At 41.3% G+C, this 21,382-nt stretch overlaps 1 protein-coding gene across 2 annotated transcripts in view; it reads left to right on the top strand.

Moving 5' to 3' along the window:
- SerT (Serotonin transporter) overlaps positions 1–21,382 on the top strand; it is a 133,017-nt gene that overhangs the window by 57,505 nt on the left and 54,130 nt on the right. For both annotated transcript variants that reach the window (XM_083124551.1, XM_083124552.1), the window contains exon 4: positions 20,578–20,782. In XM_083124551.1, coding sequence (XP_082980677.1) covers positions 20,578–20,782 — 205 coding nt within the window. The remainder of the gene's footprint in view (positions 1–20,577; positions 20,783–21,382) is intronic.

Genomic DNA, 21,382 nt, shown 5'->3' with positions numbered 1-21,382 from the left:
TTGATGAAGGGCACACACAAATATTCCTTGGAATTCAAACCCTCTACAAACTTGGTGTCCTGGATTCGTATGTGGGGTGAGGCACGGTTAATAGTGCGAGTGTCTTCATTTATCACTCACTCATCCCCATCGTCACGATCAAGCCATAGGTAAAAACCACGTTAAAGAACACAAATGAATCATTTAGGCACCCCCTCCCACTTTTGTGGGAAGATAAGTTCGATAAACTTTATACAATTGATTTTTTACATCGTTTATTACGAGCGCTGGAGGCCGACCACCGTTGCGGAATGGTTAGCACAGCGTGCTACGACGCCAGGGACCCTGGGTTCGAATCCCGACCTTGGTATGGGTATTCTTTGTGAGTATCCCTTCACCAATTTGATCATCACTCATCCTCATCTTCGCGATTAGCCAAAATCGTAGAAATGCGACCATACATATAAAAAAGATATGAATATCTATTATATTATTATTATTTAATTCGTGCTTGGAACCTGGGTACCCTGGTAAACCTCAGTTAATTGGAGATTAAAAGTGGGCGCCGTGTTAAAAAGAGCCACGTTGCCAAATAATTGACCACAACAACTGCAGCAAGTAAGTTTATTTTGCTCTCCATTTGGCTGAAATCGATGAATGTGTTTCAGGGTATGGGACTTTTAAACTGCGGCGACAAAACTTTGGAAAAATGCAGTTTCCGGCTGATGCGCGGAAGAGAGAATTTCTCCCCTTGACGCTAATAATGAAAAACGAAAGTTCGATGCAGCAATTTGTGAGAAAGTTTTAGCCGTGTTTGCTTCTCAGCCCACATTCGGTTAATTGAAAATTCTGCTTCCTTAGAAGAACACAAACTTGAAACGACATGCCGCATGCACCTAATAGCTGCAATTGTGGATTTTCCTAGCTCTTTAGCGGTGGAAGGGATTTAATTAGAGAATGCAGCAACGGAGATCAGAGCCTACTGAAACAAATATTTACAAACAAGATAGAGGTCTATTTTACAAGGTTTTCCGTCTGTACATTTCACAGTAAAATGTGTGCTCAATATTGACGTGGCTTCAGTAGCTTTCCCAAAGAACCCTTCGGGCTGCTTAACAGTGGATGAAATATTTTCAAGTAGACTCTACTGTCGTGGATGTGGCTGCTAATATTTCCCTCTTATTTCTTTCTTTCTTTCTTTGACTCTTTCTCTCCCCTCTTATTTTCAATTTCATCAGCTCAATCTGTTACATTCCTTCTTGTGGAACCAGTTAAATATATGTTCCTCCTGCAGCCAGAATGATGACTAGCGGCCGGATAGTTATGTATCTTGTGTGTGTGTGTGTTTATATATATATATATATATATATATATATATATATATATATATATAGGGTGTCTCAAAAGTAGTAGCGCAAACTGACACAGGTGAAAGTACACGATAATAGAAGCAAAAAAGTCTGAGTAAACATGGGTCTGCAGACTGCAAACGAGCCGTTCTCGAGATAATCGCGAATGTTTGAATTTGAATTAAAATTTTTGGGTGCGTCAGCACTGAGGCTATTTTGCACCCGTCACACTGTACGGGGTCCAGCCCCTTATCATAACAAAAATGAAAGCTTGTCTGAAAACTAAAATTTCCTTACCTTGAGGCTAAAAAGGGCGCTCAGCACAAATAAGGACAAAACGCAGGACGACACAGAATTACACTGGCCATGGGACCAGTCGCCAGAGCCTCGTTAGTCTGCAGTCCAGGGTGTACTATAATTGCGAATGTGTGCTTACAAGCCGCCACTGACTTCATTGTTTGTAAGCGTCGCCCTAGTTGGTAAAATACCAATAATACATTATGAAAAATCAGGAGATCTCATTGTTTTTATTGAACATTCTACTTATTTTAACAAGGAATACAGCACTACTTTAGTATGCTCTACGTTACAATTGCTGTACACTCATACCTGCTAAAGGAGGTGTTCAAAGTGTCGTCCTTCCATCTGGATGCAATACTGTACGCGATTCCGCATTGAGATTCAAATTATTTCGAACACCCCCGAATCATTTCGGAATTGTTCACAAGCATGTACGATTCTCTGTTCCAGTTCTTCGACAGTGTCAACGGGAGTGTTGTGCACTACGCTTTTGATTGATTGATGGATTGATTTGGGGCTTTAAGTCCACTTTATGCGCAGTAAGGCTAATCGGGACTGGAACTACAGTATAAAGTGGAATCCGAACCAGTATGTGCCTCCACCGGGAATCGAACCCGGGACCCCTTGATTGCAAGGCTACGACGCTACCATTGCGCCATCGGAGAGGCCGCTACTACGCTTTTGAGGTGACTCCAGACACAAAAATCCAATGGATTTAGATCCGGTGACCTTGGAGGCCACGGTACAGGCCAGCCTCGACCTACCCGTCTTTGATGATATCTGCTTGTTAGATGTCGTCTCACAGCAGCAGCAAAATGCGCCGGTGCTCCATCATGCATATACCACATACTCTGACGTGGATCAAGGGGAACATCCTCAAGCAATCCTAGAAGATCATGCCGCAAAAACCGAAGGTACCTCGTTCCATTGAGTCTTCTTGGAAGACTGTGTGGTCCAATGAGACGATTACCTAGTACACCTAATGACACATTCAATGAGAAACGTTGCTGACGTGGTGCCTCATGAACAGCATATGGGTTTATTACACTCCAAACATGAGAATTGTGAAAATTAAAAATACCATCGCGTGTGAAACCCGCTTCGTCTGTAAATAAAATTTTACTTGCAAAACGAGGGTTGAGTACAATCTGTTCTTGCATCCACTGACAAAACGTCACTCTAGGAACACAATTCGTATCACTGAGACACTGCACTCGTTGGAGGTGCTAAGGGTAGAGTGAATTGCGATGTAAAATTATCCATGCACTACTGCGGCTTATTGGCACTTGTGCGGTAATTCTCCTCGTCGAGGTTCCTGGAGAGTGTTCTACTGCTTCCAACACCATCTCCTCAACTTCAGGCGCAATGCGTGCAGGTTTGCCTGCTCTCATACCATGTTCGAAGCTCCCATGTTATTTAAGGCGCTTATGTACCCTAGTAAATGTGCGACTCTCGGGGTGCCTTCGAGCAGGGTATTTTTCTTGGTAGAAGCTTGAAGCCTCCCGTGCATTGCCGTTAGCCAAACCATACACCAAATGCAAGTCCTCATACTCTTCGTTGCTGTAAGGTTCCATTTTCACTACGCAGTTCAGTACAACTGACGTGACTCCCACAGTACAATTAGACTGTGTACTGATTGTATCCATACAACGCCATCTCTCGGAAATGTTCTGTTTTGTAAACAAAGAGCAAACCTCGGAACGCGCAAGGAGTAAAGCACTCGGTGTTTACAAAATGCAATAAGTGACGGCTTCTAACCACACATTCGCACACATTATTAGCATTTCACCAACGAGGACGACGTTTACAAACAATGAAGTCAGTGGCGGCTTGTAACCACACATTCGCGATTATCTCGAAAACGGCTCGTTTGCAGACCCATGTTTACTGAAGCTTTTTTGCTTCTATTATCGTGAGGCAAGTGAGCGAAGTTAATAATATGGCAACAAGGGGCACTTGGGCACAAGCTGAGGGGAGAATTTTTGTCTGCTGTGACTGCGAGAGGAATTAACAAATGACTGTTGCCACCCATCTGGAAATTCCTCTGTGCACCCTTAACAAATTCAAGAAATTAAAATTTACGTTTTTAAATAGAAATATCCACACGTAAACTTTGATGTTCCGTTTGGTGTTATTTTAATTTACGTTGTAAAGTTTCGAAAATCCTAGCAAAGGCGCCACTTTTATTATCTTAACCGTGTCCTCCCGATGGCGTGTTGGTAACGTCGGCTCCTTGTAGGGGTCTCGAGTTCAATACCCAGTGGGGGCTCATGGCGTTTCGGATCAACTTTAAACCGTAGGTCCAGTCCTTAGCCTATCTGTGCATTTAAAACGAACTTCAAGCTTCAAGTTTCTATAACATAAACCAAATTTTCGTATGTTTGAGAGCATGAGCAAGCATATATCTTAATAGAAATATAAAGAAGGAGAGGTTGAAAGGAACAAGGATACAGAAAAGGATGAACTGAGAACAGATGTAGGGGAAAGGGAGAAGGAAATAGAATATGATAGAAGAAAACAACAGGATGATGATTGAAATAGTGGGAGAGATACTGAGAGACAGAAAGAGGAGGGAAAATTTGTTAAAAGTAATACATAACAAGGCACGATCGTACAAAAATATGGGAGACATGATCAAAATAATGATATAAAATAAATGAAGAAACAAGGAGAGAGGAAGAGGGAGAGAGTACAAGTGTGTCGAACGTATATATCTGTCCCTGTAAAACCAGTCTTCCCTGTATGGGTGAATAATAATCACTACACAAGCCTTGATTTCCTCTTTCCGTGAACATCCTGTGCCGCCAATATTTGTTTCCAGTTGCATCATCCATTTCAGATTCATTAATGGAAACAATATCTTTGCATTAACCTCATCTCTAACTACATCAATATTGCTTTTTCCTCATCTTCTTGTTCTGCTTTGCTTGATTCACAATGAAAATTGTCTCTCTCCAAAGGCGTAGATAAAGTAGACTATCCAATACACGCAGATGTTGCAATCTGTGTAAATATCAAGGTGTCCAACTTAGGATTAAAATTGAACTCTTTACGAGGAAACAAATGCACTCTGGGCTTGTAAAAGAAAACATGGAGAAAACTTGTGTGAAAGCATTCCTGTTCAGAAGAATTCAGAACTAATCAGGAGAATTGTCCACAGGTGTTGAACACTTCAATACTTCCCAGTTTCGTCTCGAGTTGCCGATATGTCTCCGGTATTTGTCTCTTGGAGAATAAGTTTCTGTCTTGTCTAGTTTTAACAGACGTACATTTCGAGAAGCATCGAACGGTATTGATTATTAGAAAGCATTGCCAGTCTCGTCTCATTCTAGACTTTAGTATAGTGGAATTAACGAAAAAGTGTTATCTGCTTCAAATATTAAGATATTACGAATTGGATAACGGAGTGGTAAGTTTGTAATCCAAGGGTCTCCGATTCGATTCCCGGCTATGTCATATTCAGGTGCTCAGGAGTTCGCTCGAAACTGCATATCGACCTTAACTGTGCATGAAATGGGTGCAACAGAAATACTGGTGCAATTCCCAGACATGACTCTCTCTCTCTCTACCATGTGACTCCATCGTAGTGTACCTCACATTCCTGAGCTACCCTGTCCTTTGTAGAAGGCAGGATATACACGTCTACGACAGCAGTATACGTTTCCAGAATCACGAGTTGTAAAAAGGAAGAAGAGGGAGAGAAAGGAGGGGGAGAAACGGAGGAAAGGAGATCTGAGGTGAGAGGGAGAGAAGACGGTCGGTATTTAGCTTTGGGAGGGAGAGGATAAGGGAGATGTTCAAGAGAAAGAGGAGGAGACTGGGGTGTGTGAGTGAACAATGGAGGAGATCAACTCTTCAAGAACGAGACAGGTAATTCCATTCTCTAATTATGTCCCTGCCGGTGCAATCCTGAAGATCATGAAACCCCAATTTGTGTGTCGCCATTCATTTAAGAGTTGTATAGATTAACGCTTGTCTAGGTCCTGATAAAGATTAAGGCTAAATCTATGCGAGTAGCTATGAGCTAACGCCACCCAGATGCGATCCCAGCACCGTTAGAGGTGGTGTTGTACGCCACAATCTGTCTCATGCTTCTACCTATGCTCCCAGACTTCCTTCATTACTGTTCTCTGGATCATATTTTTCGAAGGTCACCACGTCTTTTATAAGTCCTACGGACTTTATTTACCTATCATCTCGGTTATCAATTTTCTCTTTCCGTTCATTCCCTTTGATCATATCTATTCATCCATCCATCTCATTCTGATCATTTACCTCCATATCGATATTTGCACAGGATATAAACCTAATCTCTCTTTTTATAAAAGCTTAAGTTTTTCTAGCATAGAGCCTTCTTTAGTTTGGAAATGCTTCGGTTACCAAGTACAAGGTGCTCATAAAGTTTCGGATCCTTTGTGGAGGGAATTAAGTAGTTCTGTATCAAAGATTTCGTTGCACGACTTGCCTAGAAGTCTTCAATGTGATTTAATAAAAAACATCCTGTCTCTCCCTCGATGTATTAGAAGCAGTGTTACAAGAGTTAAGTAATAAATTGAGAAAAATGTAATAAATTGAGAAAAATGTAATAAATGTATTATTTATAATGTAAAACACTCGATAGTTCAGTTGATAGCGCGACTGACTGACGCATGAAAAATCCCTTTCAATTCTCTAGGCAAGTGTTTCCGGTGATAAATTTTCAATTTTATCCCTGCATGATTGGCTCTGTGTAGTTTAGGATGGAAGCAGGGACCAAGTGGTTAACATTTTGACTCCTATAACCTACGTAAAATATCCATCTTTTACATTGAAATTCTTAAAGTAGCTTAGTATCTTAAACAGTCTTGTTTCATTTGGCAAAAATCTGTCAACACTTTTCCTCTCCTCATTCTCTATTTTCAATTCGACACACAGTTGAAATGTAACATGTGTATAACTTTATTTTCTGAAAAGGTGAACTCAATATGATATTTTGAAATAGAGGAATAGGCCGCAGGGATGAAAAGTCTAGTAGTGTACAATACATTGATTTCATTTAATTTTTAGCGTCTTTTCTGCCACTTTTGACTAATCGTAACGTTGAGGATGAGTGATGAAGGGATACTCAGAATAATACCCATGCCAGAATTCGAATACAGGATCCTTTGCGTCGTAGCGCGCTGTACTAACCACTACACCATAGAGGTCGGCTATTGGGTACTGTAGTATATCTCACAAAATATTACAGTTAATTGAGATAAAATTTTACGTACTAAATGTATATATTTCCTATGTGATTGTCATTGACAATGAGTCGTGTAGTCTCTTCAAAACTAGTCTTCTCTCCGTTTATACTAATTCATTGCTAGAATTTCAAATTGGCGCCCTTCTCGTTGTGATTAGCAGAATCGCTACGAGATGGCGGAGCGAGCGTGCCAATATACGAGAATTCTTGACAGAAAATGAAAGGGAAGCAAAAAACTTCTTCCAGACATCTGCTCAGGAAAACTTTCCATTTTTATCTTATTTCTCCTTCTTTTCTTTCCGGAGACTTCTCGAGCTTTCGCGACAGTCGCTTGTTTCCTGAGAGAAACCTGTTGCTTCTTCCTCTCGAGGCAACAAGAGCTATTAGAGAACACTGATAGGTGTCGCTGTAAACGACGGCAATAAAGCACGACGCTCAAACAAAAGAAGATCGCCGGAAAGTCTCCAGGCACGGCACCTAGCGTACGAAACTGAAAGAAAGTAGCAAGTTTTGACAAGTCACAGAGAGTGCGATCGAAAAAGGAAGTTTGTTCTTCTCGGGCAAGAAGTGTTTTCTTAAATTTTGGTTAAGATTGAAACATTTATGCCATACAGTACATAAGGAATATTATCATGATTCTTTTAGCAAGAGCTGTGGCAGAAATTTGTTGACTATTTGTGTGTCGATGGGTAAACAACAATTACACTGGTCGACGTGGTTTTCGATGCCTCGCAGATGACTATTATCTCTGAATAATTTCATCATGCTTATTCCAGAAATGAATTTCATTTTCTCCCATCACGTCAATTTCACAATCAAATTGTGGTATTCGCCATTACAGTTCATTAATTACATAACGCAACAAAATCAAAATTTTGGTTGTTTCTTAATCAAGAAGTGACTCTGGAAGTATTTTCAATCTGATCACAGAAATGATATCATTTTTTCCCATCACGTCAGGTTCTTTCACAATTTCACAATCAAAATTCTGATATTCGCCATTACATCACATTTATTACACAGCGCAACAAATAAAATTATTCAAAGTAAATTTCGTTTGTTTGTAAACCAATATGTGATTCTGGAAGTATTTTCCCATTGCGTCAGAATTTTTCACAATCCAAATTCTCATCTTCTGCATTTCATTACACCTATTACAGAACGTAACAAAATAAATTTACACAAGGGAAATTTCGGATGTTTATAAACAAATAGCTGATTATGGAGTTATTTTAAATGCTGATCACACAAGTGACATCCCTTTTCTTCCCCATCACGCCAGGATTCTTCACAATTTCACAATAAAATGTGTAGTTCCATTATTTCCTCAATAGATGGCTCTGATTTGATAGTGGTAAAATATTGATTTTCTACAATACAAATCGTTCAATTTTGAACCATATGCGTAAATGCATGAATTGACTTTATCTTACGTTGTTTTATTTTCGAAATCCACGATGAAAATTCCTTCACAAAACGTCCAATCCTCAGTTATACAGGGCTATTGTAAATGATTTCCCCGATTTTAAAGTTTAATAACTCACGTTTATTTATTTACAATGACATACAACTTATGTTAAAAGAAAAACTCAAAAAGTTATTTTTACATACATACGTGTTATGTTCCACGTCAAAGATGCTGAACATGAGTGCCTTTTGTAATTCGGCACACGTCAATCCGATAGTCAAATTCTTGCCACTCTTCCCAACATCTCAGAGTCAATGGACGCAACTGCTTCTTGGATGCGTACTCGAAGTTCAGGTAAGTTGTTAGGTAGGGGTGGCTCATACAACTTGGTTTTTAACATAACCCCACAAAAAAAGGTCGCACGGGGTGATATCTGGCGAACGGGGGGACCAAGGAAGCAGAACCTGATCCTCACGACTAGCTCGTCCTATCCATTGATTTGGTAACCTTCTGTTGAGTTCCCTTCTGACATCTTGGTGCCAATGTGGAGGTGCCTCGTCCTGCTGGAAAATAAAATTTTCCATGTCCTCTTCAAGCTACGGGAAAAGCCATGTCTGCAACATGTGAAAGTAGGAAAGTCCGTTTACAGTTTCCTCCTCGAAGAACATATAGGGCCATACACCTTGTTACAGGTAACCGCACAAAACACGTTCACCTTGGGATAATCACGGACGTGTTCTTCGTAAACATGGGGATTTTCCAAAGCCCAGATCCTCACATTTTGTTCGCTTACTTTCCCCGAAAGGTGGAAGGTAGCTTCATCACTGAAGACAACCGACTCAATGAAACCATCTCTTTTCATAAGGTTTTGCATAGCAACGCAGAACTCAAGTCTCTTATCCTTGTCTGTAGGTTTAAGCGCCTGCAACAATTTCAATCAGTAAGGTTGAAATTTCAAACGTTTTCGCAGAATCTTCCACACTGTTGTCTGCTTCAAGTTCAATTCTCTGCTTGCACGAACCGTTGATTTTTGGGGCTTCTGACGAAAGTCGCACGCACACGCTCAACTGTTCATCACTAATTCCTGGCCGGCCTGTTGATTTCCTCTTGCAGATACACCCACTTTCTTTAAATTGTCTGTACCACTTCCGAGTGACCGCTTGGTGGATCTAACCCGAACTTCGTCCTAAAACTTCGTTGGACACAAATAACTGACTGTTGTACATGAAATTCCAGGACAACAAAATGCTCTCCTGTCTTCGTTTCCAGCCATCTTGATTTACTGTCGCCCTAGCGGCGGAATGCATAACTAAACTTCAGCTTTGCCAGACACTAAAACTTTTTGAGTTTTTCGTTCATTTAACATAGGTTGCATGTCATTGTGAATAAATAAACATGGGTTCTTAAACTTTGGAATCTGGAAGATCATTTACAATGGCCCGTACTATGGTGGGTTGATTGAACTTAGTGACGTGGAGAAAAAATCCTGACCAAAGGGAAAATCCTTGGGTAGAAATTGATGTCATTTCCGTGATCAGCATTCAAAATACTTCCAGAATCACCTATTGGTTTCGAACAACCGAAATCTCCCCTTTATACAGGGTGTTTCAGAGCGACCCAGACACTACATTTTTCTCGAGAACGGGAGATTGTATCAAGTCGAAACAAAAAAATGCACCACTAAGTTGGGCCCAAAGAATCCGTAGAAAGTATTTGCAACAGCCCGAAAGCCACTCTTTGTGGTTTTAGTGGGGGGCACATGCTCCGTTCGTGCGATTTTCAAATGGGAAGGGTATGTTTGGAATGCAGATTCGGAAAGGCGGGGAAAAAATGCGATTGTCATATGAAACATTTGTCTGTACCACCTACCGTTTTCCGTGTAGAAAATGGTTTTGCAAGAAAAGGAAGGTGAGCCAAATCGAGTATACCGAGCTTAACAATTAAGATAAGTGCAGCACCATAACAGTTTCGGAAAGTGCAGGACACAAGTTTTCCAACGATATTCCACATGATGACTGCGGGACTAAAAAAGGATGAAACAGCGTGACCCAAAAAAGGGGGTCTAAAGTTAGGGATGAACTCGAAAATTTCAAGTGGCAGGGGGTCGAGTAATACCTCGTTTTAAAGGTCACAGAAAACGTGAAAAGGATGCGAACATGATTTTGTAATCCACTGACCAGTTTCAAAATGGCGACCAAAACAATTCCGACCCCCTGAAGCTGGTGTTCCAAAGTGAGGAATTACGTACGTAAATAGCAAAACACAAACACTGGACAGAGTACATAAGATCCTGCACAAAGAATGCCAGCGGAACAGTTGTTTATTCGTGACAAGGTTTCTAAATGGTTACAGGTTTGCACTATTGTCAGACCATGCCACCCGTCACATGTAACGTCAGTGTACTAAACGTCCGGGTGAGAGGTTTGCGGTTTCGTATTAGTACATGCCTCTGTGAGTGTACAACATGCAGTGAGTAGAACTTCAGTCATTGTGTACGAGTAGGAATAAGCATAATCCCACGTGTTGGATAGGCTGCAGTACACAACACAGCATGCTGGCGCAGTCAACAAATTAATTACAAAGTACTACTATTGCCGGTGCGTCCAGTTCCATTTGACTGCACGTACGCTGTTCCCACTGCCCGATTCAACAAAGGCAATCGGAAAGTACCACGAGTCGAGGTGTGACGAGCTCTCCTGCATAGCAGTCGGTTCCAGTGTGCTTCCACTGAAAACCGAATACGCCCCTCCAATCTTGGTCTCATTCACCGTTGTCTGTTACAAGTGGTTGCATCGTCGAAGGCATTGTGTGGTACCTCAGGACGTTCTACAGTGCATTCCTCTCGGGTAGTGTGCATTCCTGCAATAAATTCGCAGTGGCAAATTGTTGAATGTGAACTAATAATGCCTTTCACGAACGAAGAAGCATTTGATATGCTCATGGTGTTGGGTGAGTTCCAACGAAATAGTTCTGCTGCTGCTCGTGTGTATGCTGCAAGGTATCCCGATCGGGAACATCGTTCAAGACATGTTTCTCGCACTCTTGCCGATCGTGCACGCAGAAGGGGCCTTCTAGCCGTCACAAACATGAACGCATTGCTCGGCCTGTTCGAGATGAGAGGTCTGCTGGTGTACTTGCAGCCTTCCATCTCAATCCTCACGTGAGTATCAGACAAGTTGCTCGTGATTCTGGTGTCAGCGCAAGTACAGTGAGAAGGATTTTAAAGGATCACAGATTTCATCCGTACCACGTGTCCTTGCATCAAGAACTACACGGAACTGATTTTCAAAGCAGGCTAGACTTTTGCATGTGGTCTCAAGCTCAAGTGAATGCAAATGTTCGATTCTTTGACGAAATGTTGTGGTCTGACGAGGCTACATTTAAAAGTGATGGTCAGGTAAATCGGCACCACATGCATTACTGGGCCGCCGAAAACCCACGGTGGATGCAAGAGGTTGATCATCAACGTAGATGGTCTGTGAATGTGTGGTGTGGAATCAGCGGCGGACGAATAATTGTACCTCATTTTTTTCATGCGAGGCTTACGGGTGTTGTGTACCGCACATTTCTTCAAGAACAATTGCTCAGTTTTCTCGAAGACGTCCCCTTACACATCAGAATACACATGTGGCTACAACAAGATGACTGCCCAGCACATTTTGAGCTGACAGCGAGAAAACAGGTGAATGCAATGTTTCGTGGTCGCTGGGTAGGTAGAGGTGGGCCTGCCTGTGCCCTGGCCTCCTAGGTCACCAGACTTAACATGTTTAGATTATCACCTCTGGAGACGACTGAAAGAAATCGTTTACCAAAAAAGCCCTACATTGAGGGACGACATGATCGAGCGCATAGTTGCTGCATGCAGGCAGATTAGTGAGGCAGAAGTTATTGCAGCACAGAATGATTTCAGTGTCCGTGTGCAGAAATGCATTGAGACCGAGGGAAGACATTTCGAACATCTACTGTAAGTTGGTAATGTGCATCACACTGGGTGCTTTACCTATTCTCGTTTTCGTTGTTCATTGGTTTCTGATTACTCTTTCGTTTTTCTTATCATCATTTCAGTTAGGCGTATTTCTCTTGTCAAATAATGGTTTGGCAATCAATTGTGATAAAAGAACCTTTTTCTTTGGCGAAGCAGCCGTTAAACACACCAACGAATTCCTTATTGTGCGTGACAGTAAACCATTCGTAGCCAGTCCTAAGCCTGGAGAAAGTGTGAAGGGCGGTCAAAGTTGCAGCTCAAACAAAGCTTACAGTAGTACGGTGTTTCAAGAGCGGACCCATTACCATAATTGTTTGTGCAGGATCTTATGTACTCTGTCCAGTGTTTGTGTTTTGCTATTTACGTACGTAATTCCTCACTTTGGAACACCAACTTCAGGGGGTCGGAATTGTTTTGGTCGCCATTTTGAAACTGGTCAGTGGATTACAAAATCATGTTCGCATCGTTTTCGCGTTTTCTGTGACCTTTAAAACGAGGTATTACTCGACCCCCTGCCATTTGAAATTTTCGAGTTCATCCCTAACTTTAGACCCCCTTTTTTGGGTCACGCGGTTTCATCCCTTTTTAGTCCCGCAGTCATCATGCGGAATATCGTTGGAAAACTTGTGTCCTGCACTTTCCGAAACTGTTATGGTGCTGCACTTATCTTAATTGTTAAGCTCGGTATACTCGATTTGGCTCATCTTACTTTTTTTGCAAAACTATTTTCTACACGGAAAACGGTAGGTGGTACAGACAAATGTTTCATATGACAATCGTATTTTTTCCCCGCCTTTCCGAATCTGCAATCCAAACATACCCTTCCCATTTGAAAATCGCACGAACGGAGCATGTGCCCCCCACTAAAACCGCAAAGAGTGGCTTTCGGGCTGTTGCAAATACTTTCTACGGATTCTTTGGGCCCAACTTAGTGGTACATTTCTTTGTTTCAACTTGATACAATCTCCCGTTCTCGAGAAAAATGTAGTGTCTGGGTCGCTATGAAACACCCTGTATATTCATTTAGTTGCATTGTGTAACTGATAAATGTAATGTAATGGCGAATATGAGAATTTCCTTGTGAAATTGTGAAAAAGTCTGACATGATGGGAACAAATGGATCTTATTTCTGTGATTAACGTTCAAAATATTTCCAGAAACATCCATTGATTTGAAAAAAAAAAAAGAATCGGAACTTTTTCCTGAGAATATCGACCAGTGTTATCTACATTCTACGTGTAGAGAATGTACAGTCGGATGCACAAGTTCTGCTCGGCAAATTGTCCATGACTATTTTTCATTATTTTTTTATCTTGCATCCTCCGTGTTCTTTAAGGGAGAATTCACACCGAAGAAACACGCAACACGCGACATGCAACACGAAACACGTGTCGCTTGGAAGCCGACACTCAGTAGTGAATGCAACCTTTCGAACCGAAGAGACACGGCAAGATGCACGTGTCGCATGTCGCTTACGTGCCTCTCGGATTGTGCCGTTTTCTCAATATCGTGCATCGTGTTTCTTCAGTTTGTTGTTCGCGCATGCGCTGCGAATGCTTCATTCCAACGAGCTGTATTTAGACTCTAGAAGAGAGCTCAATCGGCATTATGTTTGATCCTCTAATTTGTTGATATAATAATGTATCGATATATACAATGTTTTAACAAGGTTTTAAGATTTAAACACAAAGTTCATTTAGCTTTATCAAGTTTTTGATGCAGTTATCTATCGGCTGTAATTTGCCTTCAACATCGTGAAAAGAGGCCGTGTTCTGGCCATTTACCTGACTGCTTTTATTTGAAAAAGTCAGCTTATGAGACCCTTTAGTCCAAAATATATTAGTCAACATGGTAAAGTACTCTAGTGCATTATTTTTCAACCGCCGGGCCGCGACCCGATGCCGTGCCCTCGTATCAACTATACTGAGCACCGAAATGTTCTGCTGAAACAGGTTGACAACTATCATAATCCCAATATCATATTTGAGTTGTGAGTTTTTGTTTTTTAAGTCCATTTTATGCACAAATAGACTAATCAGAACTGGATCTGCCCGGTGCCTCCACCGGTTATCGAACCCGAGATCACTTAATTACAAGGAGACGACGTTACCACTTTGTCTTCCATATTTTTATATTTGTCAACAATCCTACACACGTAATCAAACTATTATTACTCTTATGATTATGTTAGAATTTATTTATCAATATTTAATTTCATGGGTACATGTTAATTCATGCATAAAATCTTCAATACTGTAAAGATTTACGAGGAAAATTCTTCGGCTAAGGGCATTGACTTAAAAAGAATACCGTGACATGGATTCGAGAAGGTTGAGAACCATTTCTCTAGTGTTTAGGTATTCGCTTTATTCAGGCTGAAAAGTCTAGCGTATACAGTTTGAGGTCGGTGCATATTATTTCTCAGTTTTCTCGTCACAATGTCTCTTGTTACGTTATTTTCGGGTGACTAATAAACTGATTAATGCAATTATATCGTTACCATCATGCAAACTGAGCAAAGAAACCAGTGTCGCTTGCCGCGTGCATCTTGTCTCTTCGGTGTGAAACACTCGTGTCGCGTGTTGCATGTCGCATGTCGCATGTTGCATGTCGCGTGTTGCGTGTTTCTTCGGTGTGAATTCTCCCTAAGAAATAGATTTTTAACCAAGCTGTTTCCGAGGCTGCCAGAAATTGTTTGGTGCATTACTTCAATTCTTGAAACTCCCTTTGGGTAAAGCGAAGTGCATAACCATGATGGTGGACAACATTCTTGGTAATATTTATGCATGTCACTGTACACTCTGTAAAAACATGTCGACAAGTATGATCGTAATAATTAATATAGAAATGAAATAGAAGTGAGAAAAATACAATATCTAGTGAGATGCACAAGTATTACTCACCAAATTGTCCATGACTATTTTAATTGCTTTTTCTTCATGATGGTGCAGAGTTTGCCAACTTGTTTGACCTTTTGTTTCAATTCTTAAAGCCCTCGTTGCGTTTAACAAAGACAAATAATTTTCTGATGGACAATTTGCTTGATAATAATTGTACATTAAATTCTACTCTTCTTTACAATGCATTGCAATGGGATGGTTTTCATCTGGATATGAACCAACACGATTGAAAATGGTACTTTTCTTTCAAAAGTTTGTACATTAATTTATAGTTAGTACAGATTACGAGTAGACAACACATGTACATTTACAACGACCCATCACTGCTCACAGAGAATCAATAAGTGTAGCTCAGTCTTCTGAAACTTAGCCCAAAACTTCTCTTGGAGTTTTCTGATAGCTCTATTATTGCGAAGGAGAGGCTAATTAAATGATCAACTGAAAACCTCTCCCAACAATTGCTCTTCCACGATCTCGAGTCATGTTTTTCCGTCCAAGTTTGGCATGCTGAGCTTTTTGTCCGCCAACTGGGGCTCCCCCTCTCTTTCTCCCTAGCTATCTACGTCACAGATTCCTTCCAAATCATCTTTCTCGCTCTCTTTTTATAGCGAAGGGAGAAAAGGAGACCCAGATTGATCAGTGTTTACCTGTTGACTTCGCGAAAACCTTGTTGATAGCAATATGGACGTTGAAGAAGTTGCTGGAGGGAGATGGGGGGAGGCACGAAACGTTTTCGATTCTGAAACTCGCTCCGGGCAATTAGGCAGGCTTCTTCATGACAAACTTAATTTAGCTGGAGCGTCGCGAGCGAGCCTAGATTGGATTAGTTTGCAAGAGGAATCGGGAGGTAAAGAGTTGAACACACAGAGGGAGCTCAGATAGCGAGATAAAGAGAAAGAATCGGAGAATTGGAGCATAATTACTCTTCTTGTTTCCCCCTGCGCCGGGACGGAGTTGCAAGTGGTGACACCTGGTGCCGAGATAATTGTGAAGAAGTTTGTGTTCCTGCTTCAAATCCATTGTTTCCAACTCTCTCGCGGACTTTTGAAGAGTCCATATTAAGCAGTGGATTCGAAATTTCATGCTTTATGTAAGGATATTGTTTACATACAAATCACGTGTTGCTTGTAAGTGTAATGAGTTTTTATCGTTAACTCGTAACAGCTATTTGTTTAGTAGTAGTTGATTATCTTTCGGTTGATCGTCAGAGCTGTAGCTGGAGATTTCTGCACCCGTGGGGAGAATAAATGTTGGAGCCTCCCCCCCAAAAACCTTCCCCTTTTACTACTTCAGACAAATGTTATTTTCCTAACTTGCCTTTCATTAATATTCTGGCGTAAACAACCATTCTCCTACCCGTAAGGCAAATGTAGCAAAGATGATATGAAATTTGTTTCGAATGCGCGGCCTCCTCTACAACAATCTTCTGTTTCTTTGTCTCTAGTAAAGCTCACGACGTCAAAGGGTAATTTTTTACATATACATGGGGAGAGCGAAAAGTTTTGAGCCTCACAGGGAAGGGGTGTTTGAGCTATAGTTTCACATTATTATTTCTCTACATAACCACATAATCTCTATAATCACCCCCAGATCATTTTGGGCTGCGATTTGTTTACAGTCATCTGGTAGAATGATTTGTCCCGAGTCTCACACCTCTGAATGATCGCCTTCGTCCGTGTGGAAGTGACGTCTTCGAAGTGAATTCTTCATAGCAGGGAAAAGATGAAAATCTGAAGGGGCAGGTCGGGGGAATAAGGTGGATGGGGAAGTGCGGTGAAGCCTCACTCGAACAAAGCAGCTTGTACAATGTGGCTTTGCCGGCAGATGTACCAAATCACGGTCCTCTCGGCCACTCTCATTCATTCATTCATTTTCAACCTGACAAGAAAAAGAAGAAAACCTGTGAATTTCATAAAAGTTCCCACAGAGTGTCCTAAAACTCAAACCTTGCATCCTCCAAAATATTAACTTCCTAGCATCACTCCTTCCATGTGAGGGGCAAAACGTTTCACTCTCCCCTCCTATAAGTCCTATAGAGTAATTTTCAATGCGTTTTGATCGGTTTTCTTGATTTTACTTCGCTTTTCTGCAACTTTTGGCTAATTGCGAACATGAGGATTATTGGTGATAATATGAAATTGATGAAAGGACAAATGCGCATGTACAAAACACAACTCAAGCTTCACGTAGGATTATACTGTCTACGAGTACAGACGACAGAGCCTCGTTAATCTGCAAAATGAAACTCATGGTGTACAATGTGGAAGAGAAATCGACGTCTTCAGAGGGTCTCCCCTTACACGCCAATTTCTAATGTGTCAATATACAATATGACAGACACGCCCCGGTTAGTTGGTTAGCGAACAGGATTTGTATACTCTTTCTCGGATAACTCTGGAGCAGGGCCGTGCGTAGCGGCAGAGAAGTGGAGGAAATAGGGTGAGCAGAGCGAAGCAGTACAGGCTGGTAACCGCAGTCGCTTTCCTCCTCCACGCAATCCCATCCCCTCTCACGTGTTCATTGGTGGAGCCGTCTTGCGTCACTACTTGCGTGCTTGTTTTCGTTCCCTTGCAGGGGCCTCCCCGATGGCGAAGTGGTAGCGTCGTCGTCTTGTTCGATACCCGGTGAAGGCACATAGTGGTGCAGATCCCACTTTAAACTGTAGGTGAAGTCCCGATTAGCTTTACTGTGCATAAAGTGAACTTAAAACAACAATTCAATTCAATTCGTTCGCTTGCTCCAGTGATAACCTGGTCAGAGTATAGTGAAATCTTATGCCTGTCGTAGTTTCGATCCCATCACCGGAAAAAAGGAAATTTGTTCGCTTGAAGACGAGAGAAGAGGCGTACTCTCGAAACATAGTGTTAGAATAGGTATAGTTAAAAACACTAAAGAATGGATAATGTTCAATTGTCGCTGCATGCTAGTGTAGAACCACTGTCACTAAGATTAAGATAATTATAAATGCCACAACAAAATATTATTTGTAATATCATATTGAACCAATCGTTTGCAATAAGAATAAATATGATGCGATTAATACAGAAACTGAAGAGCAAATTCCCATTCTCTACTCATTTCCTTAACTGACATCGTGTACCTCCTGCGGTACCTATTTCTCAAGGTATTTTAAAGGGGGACAGAAAGTGGCTTGCCCCTCTCCCAGAATCGGTGCCTGCGCCTTAGAATACAATTTACTTAAGTTTAAGCCGCGTTCAGTTGTCGTCTCAAGATATTCTCGTTGAAGGTTTCGGGTTAGAGTCCTTGTGAATGTTTCCTTCTGATCGTCTCTTCGTCGATTTGATCTGCAAGCATCCGAGAAGAGCTTAAAACATTAAACAATTACCCAATAAGGAGTGTTTTGTAACATTCAATTCCGGAAATACGCTGTCAGCATGTTGCAGAAAATAAACTTAACCTCGACCGTTGAGAAATGTTGAATGCAGCACCATCTGTTGTTAGAGACTCATTACGAAAATGAGAGCAACTGTTCAATTAGCATTGAACTATTAATCATCGTTACTCTTCAACGTTCTCGCACATTCTCATGTACATTGTTCAACAGAAAACAAATGGGAGAGTGGGAAGATTTTTAGAGCTTTTAAATGGTGTAGCTTTTGCAGTTTTTCTCAGTTTTAACAGCTCTTTGATGAATAGATTCTTGTTGACATTTGGTCACTTCACAGTCATCTGTCTCGTGAGATTTGACATCTCGTCTTCTCACGTTTAGCATACACTTATTGGACATTTTTCGTGATATAACAAGTTCAAATTTCGCTCCCTTCTGTCACAGCCGTGAGAGACTGTGGTGCTGGTAGTGGTGTGGCATCTCCAATTATACAGAGAGGTTTCATTTCTCAGAGAGAGAGGTGACTGTTCGGCAGATATTTCAATCCACCTTGTCGAACATGCATGTATTTATTATTATGCGTCTTCGCTATCTAACGCTATACTGTGTACGGCATGACCGTAGCTATGAGATTTTTGATTGTACGGTCGCCGAGGCAACGGGATCGTCGAACAAGCAAACGGAGAGAAAGTTCTCAAGATTAAACGTAGTGCAGTCCAAATTATATGTTGTTGTCATTAGTGCAAGAATTAAATATTTATACTTCCTCTATCTTACTGCGTCCCGTTGTGCTGTGTGGAGCTTTCAAATTCACTTGGCCCGCGACGAGAGGCAAACTGGTATATGAAGCCGCTTCCCCCTCGGAGACTGCCAGTACATCTCCATGTTAACTCTAACGTAAGCACTGCTTCCACTTCCCTCCCTGCTAGGCCCTTGTCAGTAAGTGCGTGATAGTTTAAGTTTTCGAATCGATTCCAAGAGTTATTTGTTTTCTGGCAGTAAGTTATATAATCTGGTGTTCTGAATGGTAAATCGTACAAGTAAAATTGAATAATTCAATGAAAGACCGCCGCAAATAGTCAATGTTTATATATATATATATATATGAATGCAGCCCTCCTAACAATAAGTAGCATGAGCCGCCACTGGTGCAGTCTACGTGCCAAGTGAAAGTATTGGCACTCTATTCCTATTATCAGTTTGCAAAGAAATAGACCCAAGAAATTTCCTGCTCACCCCGCTCACAACGCAACTTTTTTTTAAAATCTCCATCTAGATTATGCTTAATTCCTACAACAGTAATTACAGTTTGTTCAGTATTTGGAAAGCTTCTTACTTCTTTTAAGTAAATTGAAGTTAACTTGTTTCAGATAACCTAAAAACTTGTGTGTAACATTTTGCACAGACTAATTATACAGGGTTGTTCCTCTTTTTACTGAAGACTGTATAATATTTGATTAATTTTCATTAAATTATAATAAACCCCATGTTTAAATATTAAAGTATATAAATCAGAAAATTGAAAGTAATAATAATTTAAATAATATGTAAGGAATTAATAATTTGCCTAATCGGTATTTTATTGTGGATATAAATTACAGTAGGTGACACCACAAAATATTTAGGTCTAAGCACACCCGTCAGGCTTGTATTGATTGAAGTTTTTTCTGTGGTGTTCGTCACTTGCTCCGTGAAAACACTGTGGTGTAACTTTCAGTCCATCATGGCAACGTTCCGCATTCCAGTCCCGGTCAGGGCGTAAGTACTCCTACGTAGGTACACCTGCATCAATTCCGCTTAATTACCATTCAACTTTATCGACGCGATTAGCCAGAAGTGGCAAAAAAGCGACGCAAAATATGACAAACACATGTTCATCGTCGTTTCACTTCCTCGTCCCAATTAGCCTAGTGGTAATTTAGTGAAAGCCCATTTCGTCCGTTTGAGATTGGACCGTGAATGCTTCTTAAAATGTTATTTTTAGGTTGCGTGGTGGACGTTCCGTGAGTTCCCGAGATGTATCGTTTCTGTGATGATGAAACAGTTCCCACGCACTGACAGAGAACTCTTTGTTTCTCCGCAGGGGTTGGCTACGCGATGTGCCTGATCGACGTGTACATGGGGATGTGCTACAACACCATCATCGGCTGGGCAGTGTACTACTTGTTCGCCTCCTTCCGTTCGGAACTGCCCTGGACCTCGTGCAACAACACCTGGAACACCATCTACTGCGAGGTGGGCAACGCCACCTCCAACCTGAGCGCCAGTCCCGCCGAGGAGTTCTTCAAGTGAGTACTGCACGTACCTCTCAGTTTCTTTCCCTTACATATTTATACGCTTGTTATGTAGCGTGTAAATTAATGTGTTACAGCATATCTGACATTTGCCCCTAGTTACTATGCGGACGCATCGAGCCCATCTATCTCTCAGACTTACTCTTAAATATTTTCTCCATATGTGTTCCATCCATCTCACCACACTGTTTCGTATTCTGGTCGTCTCGTTCTCTACGTCTGCATGTAGGCCTTTTGAGAACTTTAGGTTGGCAACAACTTACCAGGCACTTCTCCTATTTGAATGCTGCTTTCCACCTGTGAATATCCCGCACCTTACATTGACTTATCTCTGACTGGTCTTAAAAGGTAGAGACGCCTGGTGTGGAATAAGAAAGACTTTAAAAGCTCTGCTCCAAGTGCCTCAATTTTAGCGTACTCGTTACGGACACTTAGAGACGAATCAGTTGGCAATGCTTTGGTTGTTGACCAGGACCAGCTGGCTTTATATCCTGCCTGATCCATCTTTACGGCAGAACTATACGCGGCAGAGAAGTTATCGGATTTTGCTTTGGAGCAAAGTTTAGCTGCAGTTCTGATTTGCGCTGATTACGT

The sequence above is a fragment of the Lepisma saccharinum genome, chromosome 6 (assembly GCF_977018435.1).
Source record: "Lepisma saccharinum chromosome 6, izLepSacc3.1, whole genome shotgun sequence".
Classification (NCBI taxonomy): domain Eukaryota; kingdom Metazoa; phylum Arthropoda; class Insecta; order Zygentoma; family Lepismatidae; genus Lepisma; species Lepisma saccharinum.
Note: the sequence above shows the minus strand (reverse complement) of the source record. Positions and strands in the feature narration are given on the sequence as shown.